The sequence below is a fragment of the Pezoporus occidentalis genome, unplaced genomic scaffold, assembly GCF_034315485.1.
Source record: "Pezoporus occidentalis ecotype Australia unplaced genomic scaffold, CSIRO_AGI_Poc_V1 ctg24, whole genome shotgun sequence".
Classification (NCBI taxonomy): domain Eukaryota; kingdom Metazoa; phylum Chordata; class Aves; order Psittaciformes; family Psittacidae; genus Pezoporus; species Pezoporus occidentalis.
The window spans coordinates 3,086,927-3,100,435 of record NW_026914285.1 but is presented as its reverse complement, the minus strand read 5'-3'; the positions used below and the strand labels follow the sequence as shown (position 1 = coordinate 3,100,435).

Genomic DNA, 13,509 nt, shown 5'->3' with positions numbered 1-13,509 from the left:
CGGTTTCTGCCAGCAGTTGATCCTGTTAACACTTAATCTGTACTGAGTGCAGTTCCAGGCATGATATTATAAGATCAGAATTTCAACCTTCATTAAAAATGAAAGTATATTCTACGTGCAAAGACTGAAGAAAGACTGAGGTAAAAAAGATGAATCAGACTATTTATCTGAACTTTTAACCCCTTTGCTATCCCAGAATACAAGAAGGGGAAAGCAAAATCTAAGATGAGTAAGGCTATGAGACATAGAAGTGAATTGGGATTTATACTTAAGGATCTCTGGATTCGGTCCAGCTGTACACTGCTATGTGCAAAATAAATATTAATATTTTAAAAAAATATTTACTTGAAGAGTCAAGTTTATCTCTAAAAAGACATTTAAAATAACAGAAAGGAAAAACGTTTTGCTACTTAATACCATCTCTCTGCATACTGATATTTCACATAAACTATGACTAAGCTACAGCTGGGCAAATCTAGGAACATCTGTGCTCACCTTAGGCTCTGAAAGCCATTGGGATAATCAGCCAAGCTCACCTGGCCTGCCAAAGCCTAAGCCTGTCACAGATAAAAAACAGAGCCTAAGAAGGCTTCTAAAAGTTGTGATTGTGATGTGAAGTAATAAATTTGCAGTGGCAAGAAATGAAGAAGACTGGTTCTTTTCACATTCTACATGTTAGTTATAAAGCAATTTAAATGCTTAAGCAATGAAAAAAGGAGGATGTCAACCATATGGTATTTTCAAGAGCTCATCATCACAAGTCAGGTGATTAAAAGGTGATTAACCTTTTAAAAAATCACAGAAGTTTCTCAGCATTTACCAGTAAAGGCTGTGTGAAACCTTAGACAGGCTGCAATTCTTCAATTGTTTTGAAAGGTTTAAAGTGTTTGGAATTCAGGCTGATCCAGTAGGTCTGGATAATTTGAGTGAAGAGTTATAGTTTTCTTTCCATACAACATGGTATGGTTGCAAATCACGTTTAAATTCTGAAAAAAAACTTTTTCTATTGTTGGTAAGTATAATATTTTAAGAAGGGCAACAGAAATAAAAATAATGGCATTGTGACAGTACGATTACATTTTAACTAGTAATAAATTAAAAAAAAGAGGTAGTTTGATTCTGCTGAAAACTGGCAAAGCAGAAAAATGGAACAAAACACAACACGTCATTCCTGCAGAATTTTAAGGAAACTATTCAGTAAAATGATAATTATTTGTAAAATTTATCCTACCAGCGGACTTTGCTTAATACTGTCTCCAAGCTAGAACTAGTATTTATTTTTCCTGACAGAACCATTGTGAAAGCATGCTATGCCCTGGCATTAGTACTTACAGTCAAAGACAGAAGGAGATCTGTCTGTATTGAAATGTACGAAAAATTTTTATGGGTTTTAATTCATTAGGGCTTCCTAATCTACCAAAGTGAAGCAACAAAGGTAGTAAAACTGGAAAGAAAGCTGCATTTGACATTTTATATCTGTAATTATTGTGGTGGCTTTATCCTCCATCTCCCTGGTTGCTTTTCATTTCCAGCTTATTCCAGCTTAAGTGCAAAACTTGTAGCAGTGAACTACATTCGTTATTTGTAGGTTTTTATTTTTAAAAAAGTCTATTTAGATGCAAATGCTAATAATGTAAACCTTTCAGAATGCTGAATATTATGCATTACACTCCTGTAAGTAGTGCCTAGCATAATGGAACCTGACACCCCTAGCCCCACACAAATTCTACACTACAATGTTAAGGATACATACTCATTTCACATCATTATATAGAATGTCTATATATAGCTCATGCTTTTCATAATAACTTCCCGTAATTCTTTATTCATCACATACTCAGTAAATATACCCTGACTGACCTTTTCATAATTCCAATACTTTTTTTTAAGCATTCATCAAGCTTTCTGAAGAACAAAAAAAATGTTGCACCGTTGCAATAGTAGAAAATAGTAAGCTGTTTGAAAACTGCATCAATAACATTTCTGTTATAGTTGTATTAAAAAGAAAAAAAAAAAAAGTACGGCTTGCATGGAGTTATTTGCTCTTTCTTGAATTTCCAGGGCTCTCATGTGAGAATATGCTGAAGTACAATACATAACCAAAATATTGTGCTCTTTTCTAATTAATAATGAAAAATACTTTTTATTAAAATTAATTATTAGAATAGTCATCATGGAGTACCCTGGGCTGCAATGTTCTCGGACATTGTTTTGCAACTCTAAGAGAAATATCATCAGATACAGTATGTGCTGAGATGCTCTTGTAAATACATACAGTTTTATGAAAAGACAGTGCACAGCAAAACCCATAACCTGAGTTTCTCTGTTTTCATTGGCATTACTGTTCCTGCCCTGAGAAGGAAGACACCAGAGAGGTGCAAGTGGAGTTTTTCCTTCCCATTCCTATCCTGATTTTAACACTGAATTGTAGTGGCAAGTCTTCTGTCTTCCAGACTAAGAAATTGAGAAATTATTATGGCAGATTTCACACTGTACTTATACTGCTTTTCCCTTCCAGTGAAGCTTCACACATAACAAATCCTAGAGATGATACTCCAGAGACAAGTGTAGCACCTAGCCCAGCAGGACAGGCAGAACCAGGGCTGCTGTTGAATTTACAGATGCACGTGTTGTCCTAAAGAGACAGAATGCTACTGAAGAGAAATAGATGTAACTGACTAAAAGCAGAGGGTTATGTACAGTCCTAATGTTTGATGAATTTAATATAATTCTGCAAATTGTATGCCAGCCACAAATATTTATATAATCATGCCCTGAGATTTTTTAGAGAGCTAAATCTACTTCCTAAATTCAATGATGACAGAAGTAATATATACATAATAGATGTAGTTTACCTGTTCAAATCAATGCTGACTTCCTGCACGTCTTGAGATTTCTTAATTACAGACAGAATAGAAATTAATAATGGAATAGAAATTAGTTCTTTTTCCTTAAAATTTAGAGCATTTCAATTACTACGTCAATTTTGAACATCACAGAGAGTATTCATTTTTCATATTTAATGTCACATGTAGTACCGATGAGCTACTCATTAGTAGTGATGAGTCGTAATTTTAGTCCGTTATGGAAACTCAATTGTTCAAGTAATTCCACTGAAATAAATGGGATCAACCAGTTAAACAATCATGAACATGACTGAAGATTCTATAAACTGTTCACTTTTGGAATTTCTTTTCAAGAAATAAAATTATTCTAGGTATAACTAAAACTGTGTGGTTCCTTATATTGGTGAGAGATTTGTAAAATAGAAAGTAAAGACTGCATTATATGAAATTAGGACTTAGCTGGGGCTAGGGATGGTTACATGCAAGAGGAAAACCTAATATATTTCTCATTAGTCACATGTAGCTATCAAAAGATCAACAATACAGATAATATCCTCCAAAAGTTCTAAAATTAAGGGGAATGGGTCTTCTGGATAATGTAAAATCGTAGCACATAGAAATCTGTTTTGTCAATAAAACTCCACATTTTCCTATGATAGGAAGCTCAGCACTTTTGATCACTATTCAAAGACAAAAAAGTAGTATAATATACATGGTAAAAGTGTGTGCTAGTAATCCATTCTTTAGAGGCAATGAGAAAAATTTTACATGCTGTGCACAACTAAAAAATTTCTTAATAAACAACTATTCTTTGTAACTCCTGACAAAGCAAAAGAAAATAATCAACCTATTGAGGAAAACTGTAAAAATTAAAACACCAGGCTGAGTAAGAAAGCCTCCGTATGACTGGATGTGTACATTTCAGCAAAGTACCCCCAGAAGTCCTCCTAGCAGGGCTCAAAAGAGATTATTTTATTATTTAAAAAAAAAAAATCAAAAGTTACAGCGGAAACCCTGAAGATCATAAAAAATATACAAGTTCCTTTTTTTTTTTTTTATTTTAATGTACAAGACTTCGTTTCTATCTGTCCCCATCAATAAGTATCAGCCAATCTGGCAGTATGGTATGACCTGAAAGTTACATGATGAAAATAAGTCTGTAACAACACATCACAAGGGGTGTATACCTTTCAGTATGGCTGTACCTTTGGTACTACAAACTGCATCATTACTCCATAGATGTCATTAAAACTGGAACAATTTGCCTCGTCTATGTAGATACAAATGTTGGGAGACCTCAAAGCTTGCTCAACAAGCATTAGTCCATTCCACAAGAAAATATACCTGAAAAGAATACTAAGAAACTCTTGTTTGCTCTCAGTGAACAATTATTTCTGTCAAAGAACAAACATACAATCATATTTTTATATTTCCCTAAACAACTACAGATGGACCTAAAAATATTCAGAAATTCTGTAACAGTCGGTTGTAGAATATGTCAGAACTTAAATTTAAACCTAGCATTCTGGGTCAAACTGTGCTTTTAAATAACTAAGAGTGCAAATGAAGACAGAAGAACTTGAGTCTTTTGACATCCTTAGTTTATCAAGAAAATATCAAGGAGAAAAAGGAAAAAAAGACTTTCCAAATTCTTTCTTATTTTTACTGCCTGCAAACCATATCTCTCCAGTGAAGTAATGAAAATACAGTTATAAATGTAGGATGTAGTAAGGGCAAAGGAAAAAAGTTACTAATTTATTTTTTCCCATATCAGAAGGCCTTACAATTAAAACCAAAGAAGACTCATATTCAGAGGGAAATGGTTTATTTTACTTTATACTGCAACTCAACTTTCAGAGAATTAAAATTAACTGCCAACATTCCATTGAAATAAAATAAACAGAGAAAAGTGGCTCTGAACTTTATATTTTAATTAAAATATAAAAAAATACTTAAAGAAAAGGGAACAACTTTAAACTTACCAGCTTGACCAAGTGTATACTCTTGATATCTTGTTCCTATTCTGTTTGTGGCTGTACAATTATACCGTCCAAAATCACTGTCAGATGTGGGAGCAATCTTTAAAATGAATATGGTTTGTAAATATTGGTTTCTAATTAAATATCAAAGTTAAAAAAAAAATCAGAATGAAAAATGGGGACATAGCTCAACTTTATAATTTTAAACAAAAAAAATCTAATAAACTTCATATTTTTTTTACACGTGCTATTTGCACAAACTGATATTTTTACTAAATAAGCAACTAAAGGTCTGAAAATTGTCGATTCCTATAGCTGCTGCAAGAATAATAATTTACTTTTTATTGTTTGCAGGATTCACAATACACCAGATATTGGAGGGGGGGAGGTGGTGTGTGTGGAGAAAGTAGATGTAACAGGATGTGGCTCAACTGTAAATTCAGTTGAGTTAAGGATTTACAACAGAATAAATCATGGATATCATAGGGAAGTAATGCCTCACTGGAATCTAGCTTACCTGACCAACTCTTCAGGTGACAGTAGAATGGGAGAGCCACAGACTGTGAGGCATATTTTATGTTGTTAAGCTTTACTTAACAACATAGGGTTAAACAAAACCCTAAAGATGACCTTCAAACAAGAGTAAGACTATATTTCTTAGAATATATATCCTCTACTAGAGAATCAAGGTTACTTGCTTGGACTTTAGGAAAAAAAAGTTGGGTTTTCTTTTTTCAGTGCACTGTAAACCTCTTGCTTGGGATCTGAAGTAGGTCCCCCAGTCAGCTTAGCTTTATAGCTTCTCAGCCTTTTTTTCCCATGGCAACTGAGAAGCTTACGCTCGGACATAAGCCTGAAACTAGACAGAAATGAAGAAAACTAACGTCTTCCACGTCTGTGTAGGAAGACAGTATGTCATCCCTGTAACAGGTGAGACTGGGGCTGGAGACACCAGTTACACTCTGTTGTGAATTAATTAAGGACCATGGTTTGCTATACACTAATTTCATTCCAAATTTAGCCAAGTCAATAAAGTAAATTGATAATTAAGATGCAGTCTCTGTCTTCTACCTTTCTCATGTTTTGTTCTTACAGGTACCTTTAAGATAACAGCAGCTTAGTTTATTTTTCCAATGCCTCTATGAAGAAACAGCTGTTACAGCCAATTGCAGTTCCTTACCACTTTACCCTTCTGCTTTGTTCTTGGCTGAAGTCACATAAGGATACAAAGGACTTTGTATATACATGTCACCACGTTTCCCTTTTACAGTTACATTTCACATTTCCCTTTTAAGCCTTACCTCTAGAATCAGCTTTCTTCCTGTACTGTAGGTCTTCAGATGTGTTGTATTTTTTACCGGTAAAACTGATTTTCCTCTTCTCCACTGAACTGAGGCAGACGGATTTGCTAGCACCTCACAGCTTATATTGATGGGATTGCCTTCCCAAGAGTAATACATAGTTTGATTTGACACAAATGTTGGAGCATCTGGAAAAAGTAATACATGAATACATTAAGTGTTTTAGTAAAACAAACTATATACCTTTATCCAAGCATGCATGTTCACATTAAAATTTCAACTGATTGCTTTGTCAGTTTATTATGCACCATGAAAACATCTGTATTCAATCTTGAGTTTCTTGAGCCTTTATTTTGTTAGCATTCTCCTCTCCTGAAACCCCTTCAGCTGAAATTCTCAGGAAGAGAATACCTGCTAATTATATTTAGCAGGTATTTAGCATTTAGAAAGACATTATCTCAGAAATTACAAAGAATGTTTATTCCTGAAGATGAGGAGCTCTTCAGCCAGATACTGTATCACAAAGGGAGGTGATCTCTGAAATTTATAATTTGTTAATTTGCTGATTTTATAGTTTCTTCTTTTGCTATGGAGAAATTACACTCAGTCTCCAAATTTTCACAGATTTGTAAGAGCTTCAACCCCTTCTCACTGGAACTCTTATAGTTTATGAAATGTTTCTGAAGAGAGATGTTTAGTTGTGTGAATAAACCTAGAAGAAAATAAATAACAGAATACCTAAAATGTTGCAATATATTCTATGTATGTCAGAAAAAAAGTACTATGTGTATCAGTACTTAGGATAATCTTTACACCAGTTTCTTATGAAATCAGAAAGCTACAGACAAATAAAAACATGGTGCGTCTTCCTTAAAAACCTGCCTATAAATGGCTATGTTAATATTAACTGCAAACACTGAGTATGACACAGAGGAAATTGCTGGCATGCAAACTAACTATGACTTTCAGATCACAATGCCACCAGGAAAAGAAGTATCTCTTTTAATCACTCTTTCTCTAAGGTGCAGGAGCAGTTTAACGGTCTCTAGAAAATGAGAGGCAGTAGAACTTTCCCTGTTCTTCTATTTGTGTCCTGGGTAAACCACATTTTTAGTCTATTCAATATTTGCAATTTTTTTTTTTTTTTTAATTTTAATCCCACTTTTATTGTATTTAAGAAGTATTAAGAAAATATTTCTTACATTACTGCAAGTCAGGGAAACTCTCTAGCACTTCAATACCAAAACAGAATTATCAATTACAGCTGGTGTCATGGTATCTCTTTCAATATTTAAAATGCATCTATTTATATTTTTGTTTTCATAAATAGTTCCTAAATATTTTTATATGTGTGTCTGAAAATTCTATTCTAATCTTCTTGAAATATTTTTGGGTAGAAAATTACTAGTAGGTGTATCAGAGACCAGAACTGAGCACGTTTGACTATGCAGTAAAGTTTAGCATTGGGAACGGTTTAAAACACCTTTTTATTTTTTTTTTCTGCAGAATTTTGCATTTTCTTGCATGCTTTTCATCACTAGCTGTAGTATATTATGCTTAAGTGGTTACGGAATTACTGTTAGTATAACTACAGAAACACACAACATGTATGGGTATGAAAAAATAACAAACCTTAAAGCTAAGGCTTTGAAAACACAAGGCTGACTATTTTCTACGTCTACAAATCTGATTCCTCCAGTTCTCTAGAATATCTAAGAAACGACTAAGTTAATAAACAGAACATTTATTGAGAAAGTCTAGCAACTGAAAATGAAGTATAACCAAGTAAAAATGAGAAGATGGACCTTGTAATATATTAATACATGTTAAGGATACTTAAACAGAATATATTTACAGTATGAAAAGAGAAAAAAAGCTCCCATCAAGATCAGTAAAAAAGGTTAAAACCATTAAAAAATAAAAAATATGCTCTGCTTATCTTCTAGATAACTCAGGGTTAATTTATGCCTGACCAAAAAAAAAAAAAAAAGAAAAATCAATCCAGGGTGCAAATGAACTGTTCTTTTTAAGCTTTTGCACACGGTGTTCTACCAGTTAAGACAACATACTGGACTTTTAAATAGTTATATACAGAATTAGAAGATTGAATACAATCCAGTGTTTTAAAAAATGCAATCTGATGACATTTATTGTATCTGAACCTCATGGCACTCTACTAAAAAACCTGAAAACCTTCAGGAAAGTACCAAAGTTACTGTTCATATTAGTTATTATAGGCACACAATAAATCATAGAATCATAGAGTGGGTTGGGTTGGAAGGGTCCTTAAAGATCATCCAGTGGGCAGGGACACCTTCCAATTCACTAGGTTGCTCAAAGCCCCATCCAGCCTGGCCTTGAATGCTTCCAGGGATGGGGCAACCACAACTTCTCTGGGCAACCTGTTTCAGTGCCTCAGCACCCTCACAGTAAATAATTTCTTTCTAATATCTAGTATAAAACTACCCTCTTTCAGTTTAAAGCCACTACCCCTGGTCCTATCACCCTTGTAAAAAGCCCCTCCCCAGCTTTCTTTATAGGCCCCCTCCAGGTATTGGAAGGCTCCTGTAAGGTCTCCCCGGAGCCTTCTCCAGGCTGAACAACCCAAAACCTCTGAGTCTTTCTTCATGGGAGAGATATTCGAGGCCTCTGATCATCTCTGTGGCCCTCCTCTGGACCTGCTCTAACAGGTCCATGTCTTTCTTGTGCTGGGGACTGCAGAGCTGGACATGGTATTCCAGCTGGCATCTCACAAAAGGTGAGTAAAGGGGGAGAATCACCTCCTGTGACCTGCTGGTCATGCTTCTTTTTATTCAGCCCAGAATAAGGTAAAGCTTGTAAGTACTGCTATAAACTTAAACTGTGAAAGGTTATTATTTTTGGACACATGAGGCAATCCAAATGAAAAAGATGCCTAGAAGGAACAAAGACAACATCATAAAGGTACAAAACAAAATAAAACTATTCTATCAGAGTAGGATTCTGTAAGCAATTATAACTTTACTATGGCATTTTAGAGTAGTTAATATTATGGCACCAGTACCAGCTAAACTCAAGCTGTTTGTTTTCCCAAACAAGAAAGAAACTGACAGGTCAGAACTCCAATTAGAAGTAGTTCTGGATAACCTGCATAAGAAGACTATGAAAGAGAAGTAAACTCTGGCCTGAAATCTGTCTTTAGCATTTAGATATCCTTGTTAGGTATAATATCTGAGAACAGTGATTCTAAAACTGGCTAATACATCATCAGTCTCATCCAGAAGTTAATTCAATTAACAACTTCAACGATCTGCCTCTGCGGTATGTTTGACATTATACACAAAAGTGAATATGGCAAATTACCTGATTCAGCACATGTGTCCAGACAACTATGAAAAAAACCCTAGTGTACAGAATCAGATTTGCACTTCTTAATTTAAGGATGCAGGTTTTCAAACTTTTGGCTATTTCTTCCTCAAATAATTTTGTTTTCCTGGTTCACACAATGAAAACATAGGTCTTAGACTGCCAGGTCTAAGATGCTGGGACTTTTCGTTTAGCATATTATTGGAAGGCTCTCTCTTAGATAGTTAATACCGGCATAAGCTTCCTATCATCAAGGACTTTAATAAACCACATCATCTACCAAATTTAGTACTTTCCTTGCCATCAATGCTGTAAAAGTACCTTAATTTTTTGTAAGTCTGACACAATTTAGTTAACAGCCATCCATCTTTCTCTTGTATATTTTCCCTCCATACCTGTTTTGCAGTAGTTAATATTTTATGTTTTGGGATGAATAGCTTTTTCTTGGAGATAAAGTAGAAGAAACTCTCCAGGCAGGGAGTTTGGAACCAGATAATGTTAAGGTCCTTTCCGACCCTAACCATTCTATGAATCTATGGTTTTTACACACAGTGCTATCCAGAAAACAACAACAAAAAAAAATCTCTAAGAAACATTAAGGAACAGACTAAAAAACCAAATGGAATTGTTTAAATTACCCTGTATATCCAACTCGATTTCCAGCATGCTGCACCCCTAATATACCTGTAACTTATATCCCTCAGATCTCCAGTACAGTGTACTCAAACTCACCAGGTATTTCCCTCTTTACATTAGCCCTGTGCTTCTTCCAATGTGTTCAATAACTGTAGCTCAGAGGCAGGCTCTGTGGTGTGAGGGACCTGGCCTCAGATAACTACAACCAAAGCTACATGTCTCAGGTTTACTCTAAATATACTGAGGTCTCTCTTTCAACCTAAACTTTAAGTAATGCCAAGTATTCTGCAGTTAAGGGAAGTTAATTGAGGAAAAAAAAAAGTGTTGAGATTATAAATCTCAATTTAAGGTATTTTGTTCAAATTTCAAAATTTCAGAATCACACTTATCATACCACCTGATGATTTTCTTCATAACTCTTAGGGGTATTGCTTGTGCTCTGCTGGATCTGTCTTGGAGGTACAGGACAAAGGCTATGTTGATTTTTTTCACTCACAGGTCATCACTGTATAACACTTAACAATGACTTGCAAAATTCTGTTGAATTTTGGAAGTACAAAAATCAGTTTAAAATTTACACATCAATTACCAATTTAAACATTTAACATTTTTAGCCTGTAAGACCAACTCAAAACTTAGAACCATCTTCAAGGAAACATCAGAAAATTCTTTCTTGCCTTTTTTTGTATCTTTATTTTTCAGAATTGCATACGTGCAAAATTATGTCAGTAAGAAAGGATGCTGAGGCATACACACCTATTAACAGTATGAGTAAATAATCAGAAGAAAAACAGAATAAAAGCTAAATATTGTATATATTCCAAATTGCATTCTTCTATTAAAAGAAAAATAGCCAACATGCTATTAAAGATCTACTTTAAATGACATTAAGCTCATTGTAAGGTCAACAAAAACATGCCGTATAGAGCTCTATTAGGTAAAAATTTAGAGAAATTCCTAACATGACTATCGCATTTTAACAAGTCATGAACTTGACAAAAGTTTTTATGGTGGAATTTCTATTCTAAAAGTATTTTTACACCCTCTTGCCCTAAAAAGTAGGTAGATTTATTATACAGATGAACAAAGTATCATTTTAGCCACTTTGCCACATTTGCTGTTGTGACATCAGAAAAAGGCATATGCATTCATCTCTGCCTCAGTACAGTGAGTTTTGATTAAATGTTTTTTGCAAAGTGACTTTGTGCAATAAACCTCATCTTTTGATCAGAATTCAACATTCTTATCCCCTTTAATTTACAGCAATGGCATACCAAATTTTCTTCTATGCAAATGCACAAGTAACCAAACGAAAATTGGAACTCTTACAAGTGACATTCATGAGCTCCAAAGTCATGTCAAAATTATCACGTGCATTTCATGATGCTGAAGACTGACCTTTTCTGTGTTTGCTATCTCATTTTAACCTATAAATTTGACAGAAATTTCACTAAACCCATTAGTATTGTAATAGAAAACATGCATAATTTTCCAGAATATTTCAACGTTTTGTTTCTCTTGATTGCTTTTCCTGTCATTTGTCTCTTTCTTAGGCCATATGATTGTGTTTATCAGTTTTGTTTCCTGTCTGTTAAAGTTAGGGCTGGGCTCTCATGATTAATAGCTGAAGAGTAGGTGAAAAGATGGAGCCAGGCTCTTTTCAGTTGTGTCCAGTGACAGGACAAGAGGCAATCACTTCCAATCTCACCATCCTGTGATTCTGTGACTAGTGATGGTATGTTGCTAAACTGATTTCTTTCAACAGAAATCAAATCCAAAGTATGAACTGTCTTCATTTATTACAGTTTATGACAGCAGCAGGTAGCTGCAACATTTGTGACATTTGTTACGCTTGTGACATCCTGCGCACGGTAGTAGTATTTCCACTGATTCAAAGCCTTGCTTCCTTCAAGTTAAATGGAATTAGTAGCTCTGCTTGTTCAACCTGCTTTTAAATCATGCTGTATATTTTTGTAAAGATGTAAAATCAAACAGCATGAATCCAAGGCATCTGCCTTAACTGCAGTGCAATTGCAATACAGTTAACTAACATAAAACAAAATGAAAAGCCAGAAGATTAATTAACTCAGGAAAAAAGTTCAATATTTTAACAGCAATGAGGTTCATTTCAAATTGTGGTGGGAAAAAAAAAATCTTTCTCTGATGAGCAATGCAGTAGCATAATGAACACTGCACAGGTTTCTTTACAGGTAAAGACAATGTTGCACAGGCTATATACAATTTTTTTTTGGTTCCATCAAAAGTACCAGCTGAATGTTGGCACTTAACTAGTAAGAAACATAACTTAAAAATTCAGGTTTGCATGAAAACCAGAGGTAAGAAAAACTCATTTTTGTTAAGACATTTTAAAATTATTAAAATGTGTTTTTTTAGAAATTGCTTTCTAAGAAATATTCTCTGTGGTAGGAAAAAATGCACCATATTACTGAATGTAACACATTTATCATAGTTGATCATATTCCAAAACACTAGTCTTTGTGTACAGTGTGGAAGTAGGCATTTTTTGGACCATTGTGCGTTATCAATAATGAAACTGGGGAGTTTTAACTGAAACAGAGTGATACGAAAACTGGTAATTACAGTTATCTAAGACTGCAAGTTAGGATGTTTCCCAGGCAGTATACAGAAAAGCAGACTTCCAAAGAATATGGCTTAATATGTTTTCTCCAGTAACAGAAGCATTCTCTAAAGGAATTTGTACTTGGTGATAGAGAGCAATCAGAGAGATCAGCATCTTGCACAATAATGTGCACCTAGGAGTACAAAATAAGTGCTGCAAATACTTTGAACAAAATGAAGATATAACTGTCAGGGCAAGTAGAGAACCACTTTCAAGGATCAAAGACTGCTTGCCGTTACTGGCTTGTTTAAATCCTTTCCAATTTATTAATACCATCAGTGCATCCTAACGGCATAATACTATGAAGAATGATGTAAAAATAATATTCTTTTCATTCCCTAATACTAATCAAAGCAGTGAATAATTTGTGTAACCCAATAAATAATGTGTTCTCTCATAAGAATTTTTCTTCTTTTAGTCAGGTCTGTATTATGTGTTCTAAGATTCCTTTATAATCCTAACATATATTTTTCAAAATAATTACATAGCTAAAAATACAAAAATGCCATATAGAAATGAAAATATATGCATAGGAAATCTCCAACTTTGAAAATAGACTGATACTGTTACATGTACAAATCAAGTTATAATTCACCTGGATTTGTACATTTAGCTTCTTTGTGTTCTTCGGAAAACCTCATCTTAAAGTATGTCCTGCTTCATCTACTATATATTTTTATTATGGTTTTTATCACTAAAGACACATCTTTATTGCCAATACCTAGTATATGTCACATATGCCATCACACAGTAACTTCTAT

At 34.2% G+C, this 13,509-nt stretch overlaps 1 protein-coding gene across 2 annotated transcripts in view; it reads right to left on the bottom strand.

Moving 5' to 3' along the window:
• The window catches only part of NCAM2 (neural cell adhesion molecule 2), a 279,151-nt gene that overhangs the window by 61,451 nt on the left and 204,191 nt on the right, over positions 1-13,509 (bottom strand). For both annotated transcript variants that reach the window (XM_062622126.1, XM_062622125.1), the window contains exons 10-11: positions 6,127-6,314; positions 4,829-4,925 (exon numbers count right to left, since the gene is read on the bottom strand). In XM_062622126.1, coding sequence (XP_062478110.1) covers positions 4,829-4,925; positions 6,127-6,314 — 285 coding nt within the window. The remainder of the gene's footprint in view (positions 1-4,828; positions 4,926-6,126; positions 6,315-13,509) is intronic.